The 20403-nt window shown below is 42.4% G+C and overlaps 2 protein-coding genes across 3 annotated transcripts in view; one reads left to right on the top strand and one right to left on the bottom strand.

Annotated features, from left to right (window-relative positions):
* Positions 1-9: 9 nt before the first annotated feature.
* On the bottom strand, positions 10-6002 carry LOC147200127 (TBC1 domain family member 24-like). Its single transcript, XM_086120849.1, has 11 exons — positions 5775-6002; positions 5416-5588; positions 5086-5347; positions 4340-4453; positions 3780-4196; positions 3456-3695; positions 3142-3297; positions 2526-2589; positions 2330-2428; positions 1991-2255; positions 10-1406 (listed from the first exon to the last, which is right to left on the bottom strand). The coding sequence occupies exons 1-11, from the start codon at positions 5885-5887 to the stop codon at positions 1222-1224; spliced, it is 2088 nt and encodes a 695-aa protein (XP_085976975.1). The 5' UTR covers positions 5888-6002; the 3' UTR covers positions 10-1221.
* A 1327-nt stretch (positions 6003-7329) lies between these two features.
* Positions 7330-20403, top strand: part of stx8 (syntaxin 8) — a 27103-nt gene continuing 14029 nt past the window's right edge. Inside the window, exons 1-6 of one of the 2 annotated variants that reach the window (XM_086119208.1) lie at positions 7330-7431; positions 7788-7887; positions 7970-8064; positions 8492-8602; positions 13625-13758; positions 14610-14702. In XM_086119208.1, the coding sequence (XP_085975334.1) occupies positions 7415-7431; positions 7788-7887; positions 7970-8064; positions 8492-8602; positions 13625-13758; positions 14610-14702 (550 nt within the window). In that variant the 5' untranslated portion in view covers positions 7330-7414. The remainder of the gene's footprint in view (positions 7432-7787; positions 7888-7969; positions 8065-8491; positions 8603-13624; positions 13759-14609; positions 14703-20403) is intronic. The other variant, XM_086119209.1, reaches the window with a different exon arrangement.

Genomic DNA, 20403 nt, shown 5'->3' with positions numbered 1-20403 from the left:
AACTTTTTTTTCCAAAACAAACTTTATTGAAAACAAAAAATTAAAGCAATAGATATCATATATTTTTCCATTCATACGCATAATTAATATAATAATAATAGGGCGGAACGTCGGCCTCACAGTGCAGAGGTGCAGGGTTCGATTTCGGCTCGGGCCTTCATGTATGGACTTTGTATGTTCTCCTTGTGCCTGCATGGTTTTTCTCCAGGTCCTCCAGTTTCCTCCCACATTCCAAAAACATGGATGGAAGGTTAATGGAACACTCGAAATTGATTGTGATTATGAGTGCGGATGCGTGTGGATGGTTGTTCGTCTATGTGTGCCCTGCGATTGGCTGGCAACCAGTTCAGGGTGTACCCCGCCTACTGCCCAGACAGCTGGGATGTGCTCCAGCACACCCGCGACCCATGTGAGGATAAGATTAGAAAATAGATGGAAGGATGATAATAATAATCATACAGTAATACTGTAATAAGATATTTTGCATTGTTAATCCATCCATCCATCCATTTTCCGAACCGCTTAATCCTCACTAGGGTCGCGAGGGGCGCTGGAGCCTATCCCAGCCGTCTTTTGGCAGTAGGCGGGGGACACCCTGAACCAGTTGCCAGCCAATCGCAGGGCACACAGAGACGAACAACCATGCACGCGCACACTCACACCTGGGGACAATTTAGAGTGCTCAATCAGCCTGCCATGCATGTTTTCGGAACGTGGGAGGAAACCGGAGCACCCGGAGAAAACCCACGCAGGCCCGGGGAGAACATGCAAACTCCACACAGGGAGGCCGGAGCTGGAATTGAACCCGGTACCTCTGCACTGTGAAGCCGACGTGCTAACCACTGGACTACCGGGCCGCCCCCATTGTTAATCACATTTTTCTATTTTATTTAAAATTTCTCATGGAAAACTACAAATAAATGTCTCTGTAAACAGTGGAAAAATTAAATTCAATCCCGGTACGTTTGACCTAGGTCACGGATGGGCAACTGGAGACCACACTCACAGCCATATTCGAAACTGTGGATTCCAATGTTTGTCCACATACAGTAGCTGACCAGCTGACCGCACCACCTCAGCCTGTTGTGTGTGGGTTTGCACGTCTCCAAAGGGCATGTGTTTAGATGTTATCAAGGTGCAGTAAAATCTGTTTAAGTATTCGACAGTATATATATTAAAAAAAACTGTAAAACCAAAGGCAATGTGGATGACACTATAGAACTATATATTTTGCTGGGAGGGAAAAGGCTGAGAAAAGCAAATCGAGTTCTGGATTCCCCACACTTCCATTGACTGGATCTTGAAATGTCTTTTGCAAAGCGGCGGGCTCTTGAATGTGTCACAGGGCTCCGTGTAGCCTGCCTCGAGGTTTTGTTGAAAGCAGAGCGCGTGGCCTCCGTTCCCACCTGAAAGAAGGCAGAATGAATTTGACACCTTGTGCGTAATGTACGTCATTGTCATGAGTCTGGAATGTCGGTCCCGAGTTATTTGTACAGTGACAATTTTATGTTCGTGCCTTTAGCACCTGGTTTAAACAATCTGTATATACACACTTTACGTTACATCCAAAAAGGCATCTCCTTTTTTGTAGATATTAAGAAGAACACGCCAACCTTCCCCAGATTGCTATTGAATCTATTAAGTTTTCTTTTCATTCACCAAAGAGAATAGTTGGCCAGTTTAGATGTCTTACTGAAAAAAAAAAACCTTATTGAAGGCAAGACAGTGAATATATGTCATTGGCTAAGTCAATGGCCTAACCTCAATCCAACAGAGCATGCAGCAGAATATTGTGCCCCTGTTTGGTCTTGGTCATCCCACATGACACCATATGCAAACCTGGCATAACATAACCATGGGAATTATAACGGGACAATTTGCTCAATTAATGGTGTTTGCTTCCTACCTTATAAAACATTGCTCCTCCATTCAGCTGCCTGTCAGCATCTATAATGCATCTATATGACCTCACAGTATGCGAATGACCTACCAATAATGAAACGTTCATCACTGCCGGCAATGAACTTGGAAGCCTCTTGTTCCTTGGATCTCTTCGGCTCCTTGGCAGTAAACTGTTCCTGTGAGGGGGCAGTGAAGGGGATGGTCAAGTAGCTGGGATCTTGTGGCGTTCCAGCCGGACACGTCAGAGTTGTGTTGGAGGCAGTCTGGAAGCTGAACTGAGCCTGCTGAGGGGAGACTTTCCTGGTCATGATGTTGACCATGGCTCGTTGGTAGCGCTCCATGCTGGGACGAAGCTGGAAGAGCAATCATATTTCTTGACATTGGTGGCCATCCCGATACAATTGTCATGCAAAGCAGGATGGCTCACCGTGAAAACAAAACATTCGCATGTTCCAAAAAATGTGGCTTTATCTGTGTCGTACTTGTGCCTCTCTGCCATATCTGATGAAATAAAGGCACCAAAAACCTATGAAATAAAAAACTGATTAATTCAAGGCAAAATATGTCTTCTCTGTACTGTGTACATGCCCAGTAGCTGTCGTCAGGTTGGCAATATTACGTACCTCTTCATCCACTGTTTTGATGATCAACACAGCAGGTTCGTGGCCCTCCATGTGATAATAGAATCTTCATGAAAGAAATTGGTCAATATGAATGATCAAATAGCCCATAAAAGAAGAAAGAAAAAGACATACATTAGTGCTCGTGCTAAAGTAGGGAGTTCAACCAAATTTTGTATTGCTGTCTAGCCTTTTCGGGGAGGGCGATTTTTTTTGGTTTTATTATTGTTATTGTTCTACAAAACATTTGTAGGTTTTGTCATGGAGAAAATTTGGCAAGCTGTACAGCGATGAGGCTGTTGACATTAGTCTACAGTCCATTAGTCAATCGGGATATAGAACACAATGCAATGTATTTAAAAAAAAAAAGCACAAAAAAAATCCGGGAAATAGCAAAATCGTGATGGATGAAACATGTTATAGTGAGGGGGTACTGGATTGCATGTCCTCATTTGGGCTACAGGTGAGCTGGAGCCTGTCTAAGCTGACTTTGGGTGAGATGCAGTGTAAACCCTGAACTGGATGCCAATCACTCATGATCCATTGAAAGTTCAAAAGGAATTTGAGTGAACAGCTCCTAAATTCCACATGCTTGCAATGGAGTAAAGTGTCGACTTACGAGGCGAGACTTTCTCCATGTTCTGTTGTACTGAACAGCTTAATGGGACTGAAAAGGGCAAAGCGTTCCGGTATCCAGGCCCAGACCACTCTCATCTCTGTTCCTGTCACAACACTGGAGCTAAGGTTGTTAAAGTCCACTGTATCCACCGACTGCCTATAGGATGAAAACACCCGTGGGGAGACCATGACATTGAGGAACTACTATATTCAAAGTACATCGTAATATGTAGTTACATAATGGTAAAACAATTTTTTGATGACCGGTAACTATTTTCTCGTACATGAAATGCAAAATTGTTCTCGCTGCCTCACCTCTTCTGGTGGATGCTGACCCCTTTTTGCATGAGGGAGACCTTGTTAGCTTTGAAGAGAAGGTTGAGTTCTCTCCTCGTGGCAATCGGAACCAGGAAGGCTCTTTCCAAAAGATTCTCAGCCGTGCAGTGGCGAGCCACATTCTGCACAAACCTTTTCATGTCTGTACGGAAATCTTCCACATCTGCAACTCTGGATGACACGGACACTTTGTAGAGGCTCAGCAAAGCCAATGCCACCCTATGAATGATATAGATATGTGATTTTGTTGTTTTTCTAAGCTTTTGAGGGGGTATAAATGCAGGAAAAAAAATCACTGCAAACCTGTATAGAACTTTGTAGCCCTCGAGGAGATAGACATCCAACACTCTAATGGCATACGTGAATGGGAGATCAGCAAAGATCCACATGATCCAGTCGGAGTAAAACTCAAAAAGGTTCTGGTGTGAGCTGGCTATCAATTTCCGGATGCCCCGGCAACACCTGTTTGCAAGGTCTCCGAAGGTCATGCACGAGGCTCGGTATGTGAGGAAGGTCTGGTCAATGTAACGCTTATTTGGGTCGTTGTAGCAAATCAGTCTGGAAACGCTGTAGAAACATTCTGCTTCGTCCTGGCTGAAGTGTAAAATGAGCGACACCAAAGCTGGGAGGATCGGGCAAAAGTTCATTTCTGGGAAGTACTTCCCCAGACAGAGAAGAATCTTCTTCACGGAATTTACACCCGCCTTATTGAGGCAGTGCCTATGAAAAGATCAACGATCACAATGATCATTTTCAATACCATGTTATCACTGGAAATATGTTTCGTGAATTGTCAAAACATTGAAAAATGTAGTGCCAGCCACAGGGATATATAGAATGCAATAAATGTCATTGAATTGTACCTTGGTATTTCTCCTGCTTCCATGTACTCTGGAACGGGGTGGGTGCTGAGCTTTTGTTCTCCAAAGAGCTTCCTGCTGAGTTCGTAATACACGTCTCTTTCTGGACTGACACACCTACAGCAGAGTGAACAGTTCTCTGATTTGGGTTCTCTAATTGAAACTTGCACTGTTAAGTATAATGACATGGAGCTGTGTATTATTTCAAAATAATACACCTTGAGGGCTACGCGGCCCGGTCGGCGAGTGGTTAGCGCCTCGACCTCACAGAGCAGAGGTCATGGGTTCGATCCCGCTCTGGCCTTCCTGTGTGGAGTTTGCATGTTCTCCCCATGCCTGCGTGGGTTTTCTCCGGGTACTCCGGTTCACCCCCCCCCCCCTCCCCACATTCCAAAAATATGCATGGCAGGCTGATTGAACACTCCAAAGTGTCCCTAGGTGTGAGTGTGAGTACGATTGGTTGTTCGTCACTGTGTGCTCTGCGATTGGCTGGCAACCGGTTCAGGGTGTCCCCCGCCTACTGCCTGAAGATGGGCTCCAGCACCCCCCGCGCCCACAATCTCTGTTGGGTCCTTGACCATGGTAAAAGCTAATTCGTATGTCGACTTAGTATGTTTTGTAGTCATTTCTACAACATATTTGGATGGTATCTGCGCATTGCCACAACACATCAGTAAGAGCTTACAGTACTTTCCACTTCCGCCGCCCACTTCTTTTTGCTTTCCTGTCTTGACCTGAGTAGTGCTAACCTGGAATGGATGCCGTGGATGATGTGATAGTAAGCCTTTGCCCTCAGTGTATGAGGCGTAGCCCAGAATCCTTCTCTTCCCATGGCTTTCAGCCGCTGGTGCTCGCTTTCCAGTATCTTCTGGTACCGTTCTGAAGCTTCCGGATCGATCTTCTCCCAGTCCACAAACTGGCCGTATTTCATGCCAGAGCTGGAGCAGATCTCCCAGTTGTCCGATTCAGAGATGGTGATCATGGACACACACTTAAGATTGCCTCTGCTGCCTAAACACATGTGTGCAGCATTTCATGAGGGTTGTGAAACTCTGCAGTAACATACAAAATGCACTTACCGTTTTGGTCTCTTGACAGTGAGTGCTTGTTCACTTTGGATTTGGACTTTTCATTTTTGTTCACAGGATGCTGGGGTGGAGTGGTCAATTTTTGTATCAGTGGAATGGACATGGATAGATGCCCCAAATCATTGTCAGACTCATGTTCTGATGTTTCATAACTGTAAAAAGACCTGGAAAGCATGATCACGCATTAGCTAAGCCATCGTGTTTTTCGGGTCATGGCTGGAAGCTCTCCAGCCAATGTGGACTACACCCTAGTTTGGTCATCCCTCTGTAGTTTGAGGTCAGTCGCGCAAAAAAAAAACAGTAATTGTCATATCATGACCATTCAGTTGACTCCAGAATAGAACTCCTACCTTGAACGAGGTCTTTGATAGGTCTCTTTAGTCTGTGTCTGTATTCCACAGGTCTTGCAGTCCTCTGGGTTGTAATAAGAGTGAGATCTCTGCCTGCTTCTGCCTCCCGTCATTGTGCTCTCGTTGGAATTGATGCTTCCACAGCTGAAAAAATCCGGCAATCTCGAGATATGAATCAAGTCTTCCCAGAAATTCAATGTGATGGGTGGGATGTGCTGCACGTTCGTGGATGCAGGATCTTATATGAGCCTGCATGTGGGGGAGCATAGGGGCGAGGCTTGTTTGTGGTGACTTAATGCTTTGGGCCGGAAAGGTTCCACTTACGTTTCTGCTTTAAATCTGGCAATATCTACTTTCTCCTTCTCAGAGGAATGGATTCAGCAATAAGACAGAAAGCACAATGTTAATATTATCTTGACTGAAATGCAAATTATACCCATATAAATAACATTACCATATTGAAATACTCTTGTAATACTTACATCAGCGGACCCCGAGTCCTCTACATTAAATGTGGTTCTGTAACTAATTTTGACGAATTGGCATACAGTACATTCGCATCCATATGTAAACCATTTTGTTTTGTATTTGACAAACCTGTGTTTAACCTACTTAAACGTGTCCAAAATAAGGTCATTTGGAATTGTTGGCAGGTACTGCTCCTTCCCTGAACTTGTTCTGAATCAAAATGCCAACTTGGACTATTCCGAGAAATCTTCAAAAAGTTATTATTCAACACAACAGGTGTGTGTTTTGATCTAAACACAACCACTGTTTGGCTATGACACATTCAACCTCTACGAGTGCTTATCTCACATGTGGGCTCCTACACTGATGGTGAAAAACAAATTATCTAACAGCACCGGTGAATATTTTTTTGCATTCACATCTAATTTTACTGACAGCAGATTCTATAGATAAAATACGGATCATATTTATGCTAAATGGTGATAACATTTTATAGGCGCAAGAGCGCTGAAATTATCTTAAAATTGAATAATCTTTACGTTTTAATTTGCATGTCATCTGATTTGACTTTAAAAGCCCAATACCAAATTTTAACAATCTTATTTTTCTAGTTTAAATTACCAATTAACTACAAAACACACCAGATATAACCATAGCTATTGCTGCAAAATTTTAGAAAACGTCACTTGAATTGTTAAAAACATTAATATATGAAAATATATTGACTGTAGTTTTGCCACTGCATTCCCCAGAGTTCATTCGAAAAGTGGTATTATTGTATTAGCATGTTGATGAACACGATGGATTTCTGCATAGAGTTACAGATTGAACCAAATCACGAGAGACGGAGAACAGCAGCACACATTGGGTCATCCCAAATTGTGAGAACATAAGCAACATTTTAAATTAGCACACATTTCCTTTAACTTGAAGACAGCAGGGAAGATTTAAATGTGAATTTATAAGCAATGCGTTTATTTTTTTTAGGTTTTGAAATCGATGACAGGTTCGTCACTTTTGTAGAGGTAGAATTACCGCACACATGATGCTAACAAGAAGTTTGTCCCTCATCGAGCATTGTGATAACGTCACACCCAAACAGGAAACATTTCACTACCGGGTGATTCCAGCAGTCTGGATTTCCATCTCAAACTCCGTGTTTCACCCCAAAAATGTCTCAGGATACCTGGTAAACAATGACTTCATTTCTTGATTTCTCTCATTTTCAGGAATCGTTGAAATTCTGTGACGTGGTTAAGATTTACCTAGCTCGTTTTTGTTGGCTTCCCAAGCGGAGTATACCCATTCCAACTTGATGTATGTTGTATGTTAATTCATATTTTACACGGTTTGCTGTACAGGAAAGCAAAGGAGGGTAAGGCGCAAACCCAATGTCACATTATTGTCGGTTGGCCAAATTCTATACTGAGTCCGTTCGTTTATGCATTTGTAAAACACATGCTTTTAATCTCCATTCATTTAAACACAATGGAGGGTATTTAATGGTTCAACTCAGACGTTTATGTTGTCCTCCTTGCTCTGTAGGTTGCAGAATTACGATGCCACTTGTCGGCTGGCACAAGAAATTGCTGAAAACATCCATGAACGCAACAGAGAGCAAAAAACAGGGGGCAACCCAGCGAAGGTGATTAAATGTTTACATTGTCAACTACGATACTGCATTTTTCGATTTCTCCCGTGTCGTCTTCTTTTTCGTTTGTATTTAGATAAACATGACACTTCGGGCATCTCTTCAGAAGCTAAAACAAAATATTGCCCAGCTTAAAGACAGTTTGCTGAGGGCTTCTTCGTCACGTCGCATGTATCCTTTCCCAAATAGAAGTCATGAGACAAGCCGACTGGCTGCGGAGTTTGGAGTCACATCAGTTGGGCAGTAGAGGGCAGCAAATTGCTTTGAAAAATGTTGTCAAAAGTGTCTGCGATGTCACATCCAAGGCCCCAATTGCGCTTTAATGCCTGTGTCGGATGTTTTTACACTGTGTACTTCCAGAAAAAAATTCAAGTGACACATTGATATTTCTGTGTTTACACTGACTGAACCCAACAAACAAGACAACATCAGTTCCCTTTTGGTAATTCAGTGGTCCTTCCAATATCTCTCAAATACATAAAACAGCATTGCACACACCTTATAGACAACACAGCTTCAAACCAAAAAAGTTTGCGCGTGGAAACGCGAAAGTATTAACAGGCAAACCCAAAAATGTTTCTTAATTTGACGTGATCAGAATGCAGTCAGAAGCAGACAGGCGGCAGAATCTCATTGATGACCTGCTGACCAGGGAGAAACAGCTCAATGCCACTTTTAAAGGCGACATCACAGAACCAGCTCCATTCAGGTATGTAAGGCAGTTTTTTAAAATACATTTCTTCACTAGATTGCTCCAACTAATGACTGAGAATGTACTGTCACCATTTTGGTTAATATTGCGTTGGAATCAGAAGAAAGTGCTGTTGCTGTTGCTGTTGCTGTTGACTGAAAATGACATCACAGTGCCCAAGGCTTAGGCACTGTGAGGCTCATTTTCAGTCGAGAGCAAGGAGCAAAATGGCCGCCCCTTGAGATGGCTAAAAACAGGTGGATTTTGCTGCTTAATCTATACTCCACAAATGCAATATTAATCGACTTCCACTTGACTTTAAGATAGGCCAACTCTTCCACATCGCAGTTCTGAGGTCTAGGGTTCATACGTTGGCTACGGCCTTCCTTTGCGGAGTTAGCTAAATCTCCCTGTGCTTGCATGTGTTTTTTCTCTTGACTTCCTCCCACATTCTGAAAACATGGCTGCTAAATTCAATAAAGACTCTAAATTGCAACTGGCTGGTGACCAGTTCAAGGTATATCCCACCTCTCACCCTAAATCAGGTGGGATTAGGCTCCAGATCACCTCTGACCAATTTACAGGTCAATTCAAAGTGAATGATTTATAGTCCTTAGTACAATATGTACAATTACTTAAATATCAGTGACATAATTTGCTCGCGTCAGTCCAAAACCTTCTTGGCGTACACAGATAAAATTGTTGGCACCCCTATGTTCATGAAAGAAAAACCCACAGTGATCACAGAAATAGCTTGAATCTGACAAAATGAAGAATAAATAAAATAGTTTTGAATTGTGATTCAACAGATTTATTTAAAAAAAAAAATCTTGAAACATAGTTTGTATTTTTGAAAGTTTTTATTTCATGACATACACTGTTTCTTTTCATCAGTCAAAAACAAACATCCGTCCATGAAGCTTCCTGGGCTGGGGGCAACCTGTTGGAAGGCCCCATTTTGTGCTTGAAAAAAAAATTGAGGTTGGGTGTCCAATTAAAAATAATGAATCCTCATTCTCTTGCCCATGTCCTTGACCAGAGGGGTCAAAGGCTCTGAGCTGGCCTTTGATGATGTTGTCACTGGTCACTAACTTTCTGCAAGTCTGTGCACAGCGTGAACTCGGGAGTTTGACCCGTGTCCCAGCACCCCTCACGATGCTATCATTTGGAAGAAAATCTGTCTGCTTGCCCTTAAGTCAGTTCTGGAAATTGATTTTCTGTCATTTCACTATTGGTTAATCAGAATTTTTAATATGCGTCTTATGTCTTCATGACAGTCACATATTTCGCACCCAGAAATTGACACGAGCTGAATTTGCAAATGTGAATTGGTCTTGATGAATGATTTTTCCACTCATAACTTTGTTGAGGCATGGCCATTAGACTTTACACAGATCTGATTAGTTGAATCGGATTCAGCAGATATTTTGCATTTTAAGCAAAATCGACTTGCCAGTGGTTGTCATGTCATAATTTGTTGATTGATCATTGATCTCGTGGAGTGATTGCATTTCGGCCCAGTGGTAATTCGGCAGAACGTACAATCCGGGCCTGTTTATATACGTTAGGCATCATTAGAGCATTTCAAGGCTTCAAATCTTCAACAACTCTCCAGTTCACTGCATGCAAACAATTTCCAAAGGGGACTAAACTTTGCAAGTGTTAGTTGCTCACTTTGAAATTGTCAGGAAGAAAACCTTTTGAAGCACTTGTACCAACTTGCTTGGAACAAGTTGTTGTATGCTTGTGTGCTTTGGCTCTTTGCAGTAACACAGTTAAAAAAAACAACAACCTGTGGCTCTGGTTGGCCACCCCTGGTGTAACGCCAAATGACCTCGCACTATCTAGGTGATATTTGTTTACAGGAAGAGGAAATGATATCATGTGGGTCACTTCCTCTTGTCCTTTGTGTGTGTTTGTAAGTTGTAATTTGTCATTGCCTTGATTTCACTCAAGCACTATTTGTGTGATAATAGCAGTCAATAATATTAATGCTAATCACACAATATTGGTTTCCTTTAGTGAGAGTCACTCCTCGGACAGTTTGGGGAAAAAAAATTCTGCGATGCTGGTGCACTTCAAGTTAATCAAAATTTGAATAATTTTACAGAAATTAATGCAAAATGAATGAATCTGACCCAAGACTCATAAACCCTTGTTATTGTAACCGGCTGTATACAGCAAGAAAAACTTAAAATTAGTTAATTGTGTATTCAGCCTTTGGTGGTGGATGCGTCTAAATGTTTTGGGAAGCAAAAGTTGTGGCTAAACATTTTTAACGGTCAGGCAAGTGTCAAAACAGTTTACTCACAGTTAAGGGTGATATGCCCAACAACTGTAGTCATACTTGTTTTAGTTTAAATGCTCTTGGCAGGATGATGGAGACCATGCGCTGTATTTAATAAATGCAAATTGTTGAATGTATAAGGTCGCACTCTCGTTGTGAAGTGGCTTCCTGCCTGCTACAACACAGACTGGCCACTCAGGACGTCATATACTGGTAGTCTTAAACCTGGATTTCAACTTCTCTGAAATCTCTCAAGGTTTGATTTTGGCATTGTGTTACTTAGCAGTGATTGGCACTGACTTATCTTTTCTACAGACCACACATCCAATCATTTAAAAGGACTTTGCGGGTGAAAAAACCCCACACTCGCTAATAAGTGTCCTCTTATAATGTGGTTATGCGCTTTTCAGTTTGCTCAGTGAAATTGAATTTTTAACGTGATATATGGTGGGGTCATTGGAATTTGTGGCAAGAACCCAATCCCACTGTGTGGTCTTTGAGAACAGAACATGGGGTGGGAGGAGGAGGGGTTGATCGCCATGCTTGGCTAATCTAAAACAGTTTTTCTCCTGAGATTTTGAGGTGTTAGTTTATTAGGCAACTTGATGGGGGGGGGGGGGTTGCTGAGGTGTCTTTAATCTATCTCTGAGACAATACAATCGGGGCATCTCCATTTCAGACTGAGCAAAAGAAGGATGTGGCGCCTCCATTTGCAGTCTCGCTTCACCCCTTGGCCCCAAAGAGCCACCTTTCCGCAATTATTCACTCACCTTTTCTTTGTGCCTGATTGCACTGGAAATAATCGGAATTAGTTAAGTCTCTGCTTTTCAAGTCGCTCATTTAGGTGGTGGGCGCTCAGGTCTTAGTGCTGGCAGTCTCTTCCTCTCCATAGATGTGCCTGACTGGCTTTTGAGCTCCCCGCTGACTGGCTAATTGGATTTTCACACTCTGGGCACTTGCAGGGAAGGAGTGGCGGGCCTGCACACAGTCTCATAGTAATCAAACATGTCAGAGAGGTTAGACCCAATACCTCATCGACTGGGTTACTGACCACATCAGAAGCAGCTTGAAATAATCATCGCATTAAGGAATGTGATAAACGTCATGTGTGGCCCGTGACCAATTTCAAAAATTATAAAACCATCCGTTTTCTCATAATATTTCCTCGCCCGTCGATTGGCTTGCATGTGGCTCGCCGGCTTCACCAGCTGGCGGCTTGATCTGAGCAAACTGGGCTGGAGTCGGCCTCACACGGTGACCTGTCACCACAAGACTTCCAGCGACAGCTTTAAGCAATCAGCGGAGGAATAGCTTTCAAACCACAACGCGGTACAGCACACTGCTCTCTGGGCTGTCGCTGTGTTGCCGAGCATTCCGCGGTCCTGTGACAGATTAACATGCGCTCAAAGGCTGCACCAACCAACCTGCTATTATTGTATTTATTTTATTTTTATTTTTTTACAGCCAAATGACTAAATAGATGCTGTCATGATTTTTGTGATCGATAGCTGGATGCACTCACACCCCTTTTTTTTTCCAACATGAACAAGCACTTTATTGAGAACATAAATGTGCCTTGTGCTAATGTGGATTCTGTGGGGACTATGAAGATATGCCTTGACTGGACATTTGGTTTCTATTAGAGATGCACCAATACCTTTTTCTACAGATATTACATGTTTGCACAGTACTCGGTACTAAAAATGCTCTGATACTACACAATGATACCACATGACCAGCCTGACACTTCGGAAAGGAGCCGTGTAGCCGTGTGGACATAGGTGACCAGGCTCCGACATTAACAGTGGCCCGATGGCCCAGGGCCACAATGTAATGTGTATCGGGCCTCCAAAGTTAATTGATGCTGGACCGAACGGGGCACCAGTACAAATTACATCAATAGACGAAAACACGTTCTTTCTTCTCTTTATGATATAATTGATAATCATCTGTCCTTTTTTTTGCCCCCACTGTGCCCATCTGATCGCCTCATTTGTTGACAAATAGTGTGTGGTACTCCTGTGTATTTTGGCCACGGAGTCTGCACTTTGCACTATTTCATCCAAAGGCAGGCTCACATATGTAATTATAAATTTAAGTATTGTTTTAAATCCCAATACCTACAGTATATATTTGGGTGTGGAGCGTGTGGACATTTGAAGCGGCTGCCTTGATCATCGTACTTGCATGCATTTTGGCCACTGAGACTACATGCTTCACTCTTTCATCCCCAGGTATGCCTACGTATATATGATGAATTTGGTTAAGTAGAGTTTTAAATCGGGGCAGGTACCGGTTATCGCATGGCCACCACAACTTGGTTACCACCCAAAAAGGCTTAATGTCAGACCCTGGTAACTGAAAACAAGTCTCTTCAAAATGGATAATCAACTCTGTGCGGGCGGCAACCACACTCCTATCACAAAGCCGTTCGAAAAGCACCAAGTTTCAACGTGCTGCTCGGCTCCAGCATTGTGTGTTGGAGTAATGAGGTCAAACACAACACATGGAGGTGTCAGATGTCATAGTACCAGTCATAACATCACGTTATTTTCTTTCCCGAGTTTAAAAAAAAAAAAAAAAAAAAAGAAGCTGTCTGTCTAATAAAACACAAGCCACAAAGTAAGAAAATATCTTAAGGTAAATTTCCACAAATGTGAAACTATCATACATGCTAACAAACTAGCAAAGAAAAGCAAGCAACCAAACACAAACATAAACATCACTGTCTTGTTGTTATCACTATCTGAAAGGTCCGCCTTGATGGCAGGAGGAGCGGGAGCAAGCGACGGAGTCTCAGCCAACCCGTGGCTCATTAATGAATCAGAAGAAACCAGGGGGTTGACTTTTGGAGAGATTAAACAGCAGCAGCAACGAATCATAGAAGGTAAACTCAGGTCATGTGACAATCATCTTTCAGGTGTCCCGCATCACACGTTGCTCACGTTTGAATTTGTCCGCCTCGCACAAATAGAGGCTTTAACCACCATCGTACCCATATGGAACCACTCTCGTCACTGTAACACAACTACAGTACAGGGCTATTTCCAGTAAGAGATAGTAAAACACACAGTTAAGTGAGCACGGCGAGGCGAATTAATAGATCAAAATATGACACACGAAAAAGGTTGGCTTTACTCTCTATTGGCCATCTGTATGCGTGCATGCCAAAACATGAAAGGTGGGCATGACTACCCACATCAAGAAGATATGCTATAAAACCCATCGCCTGTTTTCTCCCTTTTCCCCAAATGGCTTGGACATGACTTGAACAGCCACACGCCAGATCACCAAGAACCCTCCATGTGACACTTCATTGCAATGCCTCCACTATGGCTCTGGTTAATTTCAATTTGGGATTCGTTTTACGACAGTGAAACCCAAAGATCTTAGAGGTATCCAGTGCCTTGAGGGGTTTATGGTGGAGCTAAAAGCGTGCTCATAAAGAAAAAGAAAAAAAAAATCACACGATAGACAGTGCATTAAACTTGGTGATCAGAAAGTGGGCCAAGTCTTTTCTATTCTTCTCAGCCGTCATTGTTTTCCACCCCACCTCGGACTGCTACAGTTGTAATAGTTTAAATGAGGCTGATAAATGACTCGCATGTGAAACTCGGGGCTGATCTGTCCCACACTTCCCGTCCCCCATGAAGGCAATTTCATCGTGTATTTATTGTTCACCATCCCACCTGCTTCCCCGGCTCCAGTTTAAATCCCCCTTCTTCTTTGTGGTTTCAGTCCAGGATGTAGGACTAGATGCCCTTGCGGCAGTCATTAGCCGGCAGAAGATAATGGGACAGGAGATTGGCAATGAGCTGGATGAACAGAACGGTAAAGTTGCATCATTATAATCTTCAAAATTCGACACAAGTACAGAGCTGTGGTTCTGTGTTCGCATACACTGCTCCTTTTTGAGTTCTGTGAATGGCTCCCATTACAAATGGACCGTGAAATGGATTCTTAACTGCCATTCTGTTTGGGGATGATCATTAACGTGACCGCTGAGCAATTAGATTCTTAATTTGTGGTTCTCTGAGGACTCTATGTGTTGCGAACACAGATGGATGTAATCGTCGATAAATCGACCGTTACGAATTTGGTCGATTGTGTGGAATTGATTGTTGATCAATCATTTTGACACAATTGAGACAAAGTGGAGTGCGGTGCTTGGCTGCGGCGGCGCTGTTGGTTTACTCTCCAGTTTGCTGTCTGAAGAACGACATCTTGTAAGCATGAGGCATGGGCATATATTAGATTCTGACAGTACGATAACCGTGAGAAAAAAATAACGTGGTATCACGGTATTAAAATGGCGGCTCTAAAATGACCTTTTTGATTTGTTTGGGGAAATAAAAACATTTTTTCCCATTGAATAGTCTATTTTAAAACAAAATATATAATATTTAGCACAGAAGAAATGTGTCCCATGTTAAGTTTAAATGAATAAATAAATGTTCACCTTCTTCTTCTGCTTTAATTCTTAGTAATTCAGTCTCCTATCACTCATGGGCTATTTGTAGAACAGACCCGTGGGCTACTCATGTTGTCCTCGGGGCTAACTTGTACCGGCTGGCACTATTTCTATTTTTGTATCTGTATATGTATTATGACAATGCACATTAATCAGAGCAAAAAGGACATCTGTGTTTGTCAGTAGCTTGTCTTGCTCCCTCCCTCCTCCCCCGCTATGCGCTGAGAAGGACAAAAAAAATAAACCTTAAATGCAGGCAGTTACAGGTGGCTTATTTACTCATCTCTGCAAGCAACCAATCATATTGTGGCCCCGCTTAGTCCCTTCAAAAAAAGGAAAGAAGAGCTCATTACCGGTGATTGAAACCGTGACTTTTTCAACCCTCGATAAACCGTCATACCAGTAATGCCAAGTCAGCATTGTGCAGTTGAACGACATACACGATTCACAGACCTCTGTCTGCTAAGATACAACTCCAGGATGATTATTCTCCTCAATGCGACATTTGGAATGGAAGCCCGGATGTCAGGGCATTCAGAGGTCCTGCCGTTGGACAGCATATTTTCAAAAGCATCGACCTGACATTGCAATAGAGAGATCTGAAGCTGTGCCAAAACCAAAGCCCTTTTTTTATGGCTTGTAATTTCCATGATTGATTAGCTTTGCCAAAGCTCATGTACCCACAGTTGTCTTAATAAAAGCACTCATCATCCCTCACCAACTCGCTTCCAGTGAGGAAAGAGAAGGCGTCAAACTATCGTGTTAATATCTCGTCCAAGCACTCAAACGGAGGCCGAAGAGCTGAAATGACTTCAGCAGGGAAACTATCAACCTTCCCCTCTTGCTGGGAAAGAATGGCAGATGTTTGGCACATTTTGTCCGACAGTGACGGGCTAGCGAGGAGAGTGAGAAACGAGAGATGATTGTTTTAGCCTGCTCTCCTTTTTCGTTGCCTTCGGTGACTCCAACTGGCGCGTTTTCCCTTCTCATTTTTTCAGCTTGATGTCAGTGTTTCCAATTATATGAGCCCGAATTGCGGGAGAGCGGTCTTACACCCATTCTAGTGCAAGAATGCGCGAAGGCTAATTATTTTGGCCGCAGAAACAATGGCTCGTCACCGGCTCCGTGTAATGGAGGCCACATTACCCCTTGAATATAAATTGATGGCGTGAAAGTTATTATTTCTCTGAAGATCAAAAACATGTGCCACCTGCAAGGATTTTAAACACTTCCATCAGTAAAAGCCCAAAGGCTGAACATTTGAAAGCCCCGGTACCTTCCCGTTTCCCGCCTGTATCAGAACCAATACAAAATATGAAAGTAATCCAAAGTACCCTATTTTCCGCACTATAAGGCGCTTTGGAGTACAAGGCGCACCTTCATTGAACGGCCTATTTTAAAATTGTTTTTACATATAGGGCGCACTGCATTATAAGGCGCATAGAATAGCAGCTCCGGTTGCATTATGGAACCACTAGATGGAGCTACGCTAAAGGTAATACAATACAACACAATACAGCTTTATTAATGTAGAGCTTTCACAACCGCTGCAGCTGTAACAAAGAGCTTTACAAAACATTTAAAAGACTACGTTCAAGAAATTCGAATATTAATCCATATATAAGGCACATCGGATTATAAGGGCCACTGTCGGCTTTTGAGAAAATTGAATGCGTTTAGGTGCGCCTTATAGTCCGGAAAATACGATAGTTGTTTGTCGTCTCTGCGACAAGCCTTTTTAAACTCCTTATGACTTTAGCATCAGGCCAGTTTTTGTTCAAGCCAGTCAAATGATTGACAGTTTAAATTCGATTTGTGTTTTTAAATCATGTTTCTGGAGAATGTCACGACAAGGCTCTCTCGCATTTTGGAATGCATCACTGCAAAGCTTTTTGGTGAATCAAATGCAGTGTTGGAGATGTGTTAAATGCCAGTGACAATCCTTGACTGTTTTTACAAATCTCCATTTACATTCAGCGAACATTTGGACAGTGTTGTGTCTGGCTTTCCTTCAGCATGATGAACTGTGAGATGTTTTTAGATGGGCGCTTCACTTTACTAGCAGCTTGGAACCTCGGTGAAAATTTCACAAGCGTGAACACAATAACATTTGAAAGATCTCATGGACACGACCGTAGCAAATGCTTCGTTTTTGCCTTCCTGCGGTTCATATTTCCAAAGTCTAAAGATGATCTACTTTTTTCCATCAGGACCCACCAAGAGTAATTGAGCTTGCATCATTTCCGATGTTTTTTTTTTTTTTTAATTGTATTTTTTTTTAATATGGATTAGACTCAGAGTTGCGCAGGCCACTTTGAAATTTTTGATCCCTAATTTGTTAAACACATGAAATCTATGAATCAAGCAATTTGATATTGAATAGATTTTTTTGAGAAACTGCGATGTCACAGCTTTCTGTCTAAAGTCTGATAGTTGAGCATTTTTCAAGAATTTCGGAGCAGAAAGTGTGCCGTTAACCATATTTGCTTTGAAAAATGAATGATCTTTTTATGAAAATAAATTTGGTGAGTATTTTAGTTGTCTTTTGTATGCCTCCTTGCATTTCTAAAAAGATCTGCCATGCATAAAACCACTTTATTAGTTGACGTAGATGTCGCAACACCACCCCTCCCCTAACCCATTTTCAACATCGACATTTCTCATGCTCCCCAACTCCACCTTTTACTATATTTTTTTAAACATGCATCGCTGTCTAATGTTCTTTTATCATATGCTACGGGATGCTGAAAAATGGACGGCAGGCCACAAATGTCCCCCCAGGCCATAGTTTGGGCAACACTGGACTAAAAGAATCCGTATCTTGTGTTTATCAATAACTACACGCACTCTGTATGGAAATATCATCACCTTGCTGATTGATTTTGACACTTTTGTGGCAGCCCCACCATAACATCTAATAAATGTCAAAACGGACTTTCAAACTCGAGTTTAATTTGACCGAAAAGGCAAATAAAAAGTAATTGGAGAAAAGACTCCCCAAGTTGATCTTGCTATTTGGCACATCAAACTTTCTTCCCTGCTTCTGTTCCTCCATGATCACTGTACTGTGAATGCAGTGTTTTTCTATAAATAGATTAAGCGCTTTGTAGTCTTCTTCTGGAGTCCAGCCCATGACCCAAGTGCAGTGAAGGTTGCAGCCATTTCCTTTTGGAGAAATATTTCCGGCTCAGGTCAATAAGGAAGCTGACACTTTTTGAGAGGTTGCGAGATGAACTCAGAGACCCCAACTTAGTGCCTGGACTCCAAAAATAAAGTCATGATGAATTGCATTTTATTCATTCATTCATTCATTTTCTGATCCACTTTATCCTCACAAGGGTCGCAGGGGGTGCTGGAGCCTATCGCAGCTGTCTTCAGGCAGTAGGCAGGGGACATCCTGAACCGGTTGCTAGCCAATCGCAGGGCACACAGAGACAAACAACCATCCGTGCTCACATTCACACCTAGGGACAATTTAGATTGTTCCATTAACCTGCCATGCATGTTTTGGGAATGTGGGAGGAAACCGGAGCACCCGGAGAAAACCCACACGGGCGTGGAGGACATTTTATTTGTATTGTTATTTAGTTTGATTCCATGAATAACAACAGCAACAAGAAAAATCAGTCTTTGTCACTTGTAGGGCCAATGTGACTTGTATGTTGGCCCGATTTTAGCCCTTTTCAAAATAATCATAATCCGCCCCACGTTTTGTTTGTGAAACGCAGTGATATTTTTAATCTCTCATGAAACAGTAAATGCTATGAAGTGTTGCAAACATTGATGCCCCTGCGCTATTTGTCCACTCGATAAAGCTCTTTACTCCATTCACTCATCCAATCAGCATCTTTCCTGAGATGATGACGTGGTTCCGCCACTTCTTGAGTAACCTTGGGCAAACGCCGCCAACGTTTATTGCAACCGTGGGCGGATTACCGTGTTACCGCCGCTGAAGAAAAACAAACACGCGTTCTTAAATCCACCGCATATCATAACCAGAAGAAAGTTTTGTCTTGTCAGAAAGCTCACTTTTTTTTAGTAGTCTACTCAAGAGTTTATTTTGGTGGCAGAATTGACAGAAAAGCATCAAAGATTAATTTACTGTTTGTTTGACACATCAGGCTGGCCGTAGTGAGTCGTGTTTTCCAGACTATGAAAACGCAGAGACCCACGCGGTGATGTTCAAAAGAGTGTTGTCATTAGAGGGACGTCAAACTTGGAGTGCGCCGTGAAAAAAACAAAACAAAAAAAAACGAACCTTGTCTTTCTTGTGTGGCCATTGGATTGGCTGACTGCGTGACTTCATGAATTATTGAAGCCGTTAAATGTGTTGAGGGGATAATGTGGGACACCCGCACATTGGTATTTGTTGGTTTTCATAAGTGAAGGCCAACTATAAGTTTAAAATAAATCTTCTGTAGCCCTGTTTAGTGGGGTATTGCTGCGATCCAGGGTTCTTTTATTTGGTTTATATTGAATCAGTTGAAATAGACAGACTGGGTTTTCAGAATCACATGCTTAGTTCTAGCGCCTACCCGAATTCTATGCCCCATTGTTGCAATAGTGACCACAAAGATTTGCTCAGTTACTTCATCGACTGACCACCAGACTCTGCATTCTAACCGGATTACAATCAATCATGAGTCCTGATGTCTTTATTTATCTGTCCATCCATACCAGCATCCATCTCTGTCTAGGGACCGTCGGTGTCGGGAAGATCCTAACAATGGCAAGAACGTCTTGGGTTACATGAGCCGTTTGTGCTCATGGGCCAAGCGAGGAAATTAACATTTTTGGACTCCAAAGAACAACATCTGAAAACATTTCATCAATCACGCCTCCTGTTTCTCTTTAGTAAACCTCCCCCCAACCCACGCACCTTTTGTCACTTGATGAGTGTGTATTTAAGTAGCGTTGTTGACACTTTTCAAATGCATCCTGTAGGAGTTTTAGATGTGGCTCAAGGTAAGAATTTGTGGGGAAAAAATATCTATCTATCTGTATGTATGTGTGTGTATATATATAATAGACACACACACACACAAAAGGCCTGTCTGAATG

Source organism: Hippocampus guttulatus, chromosome 9, assembly GCF_054856545.1.
Source record: "Hippocampus guttulatus isolate MCC_2025c chromosome 9, RoL_Hgut_1.0, whole genome shotgun sequence".
NCBI lineage: Eukaryota > Metazoa > Chordata > Actinopteri > Syngnathiformes > Syngnathidae > Hippocampus > Hippocampus guttulatus.
This window is presented reverse-complemented; position numbering and strand designations above follow the sequence as displayed.

What these genes read in the sequence shown, in the direction of transcription:
- LOC147200127 (XM_086120849.1), bottom strand. Translation starts at nt 5,887, where the DNA reads ATGACGGGAGGCAGAAGCAGGCAGAGATCTCACTCTTATTACAACCCA. An exon ending in TCAAAACAGTGGATGAAGAG is followed by an intron (nt 2,429 to 2,525) that starts GTACGTAATATT and finishes TTTATTTCATAG; the next exon opens with GTTTTTGGTGCCTTTATTTC. An exon ending in TGATGAACGTTTCATTATTG is followed by an intron (nt 1,407 to 1,990) that starts GTAGGTCATTCG and finishes GCCTTCTTTCAG; the next exon opens with GTGGGAACGGAGGCCACGCG.